The sequence below is a fragment of the Penaeus monodon genome, chromosome 41 (assembly GCF_015228065.2).
Source record: "Penaeus monodon isolate SGIC_2016 chromosome 41, NSTDA_Pmon_1, whole genome shotgun sequence".
Taxonomy (NCBI): Eukaryota; Metazoa; Arthropoda; class Malacostraca; order Decapoda; family Penaeidae; genus Penaeus; species Penaeus monodon.
Window position 1 is genome coordinate 12804407 of NC_051426.1, and position 2500 is coordinate 12806906.

Consider the following 2500-nt stretch of genomic DNA (forward strand, 5'->3'; position numbering starts at 1 on the left):
CTACTATGGAGTAACTTCTGCGTTGGCTTTTTTTTGATTCTGTTAGCCTGCGTGAAATTTAGTACAAAAGACACAACGAATCTCGATCCAGGCACTAAGCATAAGTAATGGAGAGAAATGGTGGATGAGTGGTGCGTGAAATAAGTGAGAGAGAGAGAGAGAGAGAGAAGAGAGAGAGAGATGGTGAGAGAGAAAGAAATGGGAAGGAGAGAGAGAGAGAGAGAGATGGAGAGAGAGAGAGAGGAGAGGAGAGAGAGAAGAGAGAGAATGAGAAGAAAGAGGAGAGAAGAGAAGAGAGAAGAGAAAAGAGAGAGAAGGAGAGAGAGAGAGGGAGAGAGAGAGAAAGAAGAGAGAGAGAAGAGAGAGAGAGAGAGAAGAGAGAGAAAGATTGATTTGATTTTGAAAAGTTTATTCAATATAATATACAGTTGTACATATTTGAAAAGGCATAGGAACTCTGCCTAATTGTTTTGAGGTTATGCGTTTCTAGGAGTACAATTAAATTAATATATATAACACATTGAGAGAGAGAGAGAGAGACCCAGAGACAGACAGAGACAGAAATAGAGATAGATACAGAGAGAGAGAGAGAGAGAGAGAGAGAGAGCGAGAGGGAGCTAGAGAGAGAATGAGAGAGAGAGAGAGTTGTAAACTCACACCCACACAGTCTCGCCCACGGCACACGTCTACAGTGCACATTTTGTGTTTCATAGACGCATAAACGCATTATCCGAAGAAACCCTTATATTCCCATTGAAAATAAGAAAGATGGCGCGGAGACATCAGTCCCATAAAAGCACCAAAGAAACAAACTGTGTTGGATCCGATACTTCGATTTACTGCTCGATAAGACCTCAATAACCTCGATATGTGGGACGGAACTGCATGTCACGTCTTCCACATATCCTTCTGTGAAAAGGAAGTACGCATAATAAATAAATATCTCGGTCAGCAAAGGGAAAAGAAGAAGGAGAAAGGAGGAGGGAGAAAAAACATGAAATTGACGAGCCCTCACTGACAACACAACAATACCAATGTCGTCACAATGTCGCCACGAACTGTCTTGGATGTTCAATTGGGAGTGCATGCAACAAACAGCCAACGCAGCTGATTCAAACGTGCATCTGGCATGTTGCAATAACGCGCATGTTGCAATATTCTTGTTGTTTTTGTTACAATCGACTGTCTATCCGTTTTATAACTGATAAGGCCGATATGCGTTTTATATATATATTTATAAATATATATATTTTTTCTTTCTTTTTTCATTTATTTATCTTTTCACTTAATTATTTATCGCTGAAGTGAATATGCAATGAATATTAGTATTTTTTAAATTATTTATAGTAACTTTATCTGAGGTTATATCCGCCTCTCTTTGATAATATTTTATTACAATTAGAGAGAGAGAGAGAGAGAGAGAGAGAGAGAGAGAGAGAGGCGGGAGGGGTGAGAGTAAAGGGAAAGGAGATAATGAAAAAGAGAAGTTAAAAGAGAGGGAGAGGGAGGAGAGGCAGGAGACAGAGAAAGAGAAGAGAGTGGGAGAGAAAAGGGGAAACTCTCTTTTTCTCTCTGCTTCTCCCACTCCCTCTCCCTTTCTCTCTCCCCCCCTCCCCACTCCCCCTCTTTCTCTTTCTCTCTCCGAAGCAGACAAACTGAATAAGAATGAGGGAGAAAAGGATGAAGAAAATAACGGTTTCGGATCCACGCAAAGAAACCATTGACTGGCTTGCCCTCCGTTTTCTTTTCCTTGTTTTCTTGCCTAATTCTCATTTTCTTTTTCTTCTTTCGGAATAAAAGAATTTCGAAGTCATGTGGTTTCTGTTCCATATTGATTATTGATATTTTTATTAATTAATGTTATGAATTATATATATATATATATATATATATATATATATATATATATATATATTAGGGGGGGTCCTTTATGTAAATGTTATTTAGCATGGATGTTGTATTGTTTTTTGTATTATGTTCATCTTTTTTTCCAGTTTGTTGCATGTTTTGTCATTTTGTATTTATGTGAACACATATTCCACATACTTCTGTTAATACTTGATTTACTTGCCATGTAAACAATATCCATCACGTCAATAACCAATTATCTCTGTCATGCACTCAAATACACACACATAATTAGTCATGAATATTATACTAATGTCGCTTCCCGCCCTCTCCCTCCCTCAGGTGAGGTGCCACCTCCCCCACAACCTCCATAATGGACCCGCCCGACTTCCAGCCAGAGATTAAGTACGTTGAAGGTGTCAGATGTTACGTGTTAATTGTCATGCTGGTGTCACGCCACTTGACGAGCTCAATAAAACATGCCATGGAATCTGTCAGTTCAGATTGATAGATTTCGTCAGACGAAAGAAAAGGGGTAGTTTTGTGAAATGCTCAATTTCAATCTGATGTTGCAATATCAACAAAGGGAAGTTAAAGATGAACCATTTTTTTCTGTAACTATGATGCACTTGTAGGAATACATACACAAACA

At 38.7% G+C, this 2500-nt stretch overlaps 1 protein-coding gene across 6 annotated transcripts in view; it reads left to right on the top strand.

Moving 5' to 3' along the window:
* Positions 1 to 2500, top strand: part of LOC119598710 — a 36603-nt gene that overhangs the window by 7049 nt on the left and 27054 nt on the right. For all 6 annotated transcript variants that reach the window (XM_037948482.1, XM_037948487.1, XM_037948486.1 and 3 more), the window contains exon 2: positions 2191 to 2253. In XM_037948482.1, coding sequence (XP_037804410.1) covers positions 2222 to 2253 — 32 coding nt within the window. In that variant the 5' untranslated portion in view covers positions 2191 to 2221. The remainder of the gene's footprint in view (positions 1 to 2190; positions 2254 to 2500) is intronic.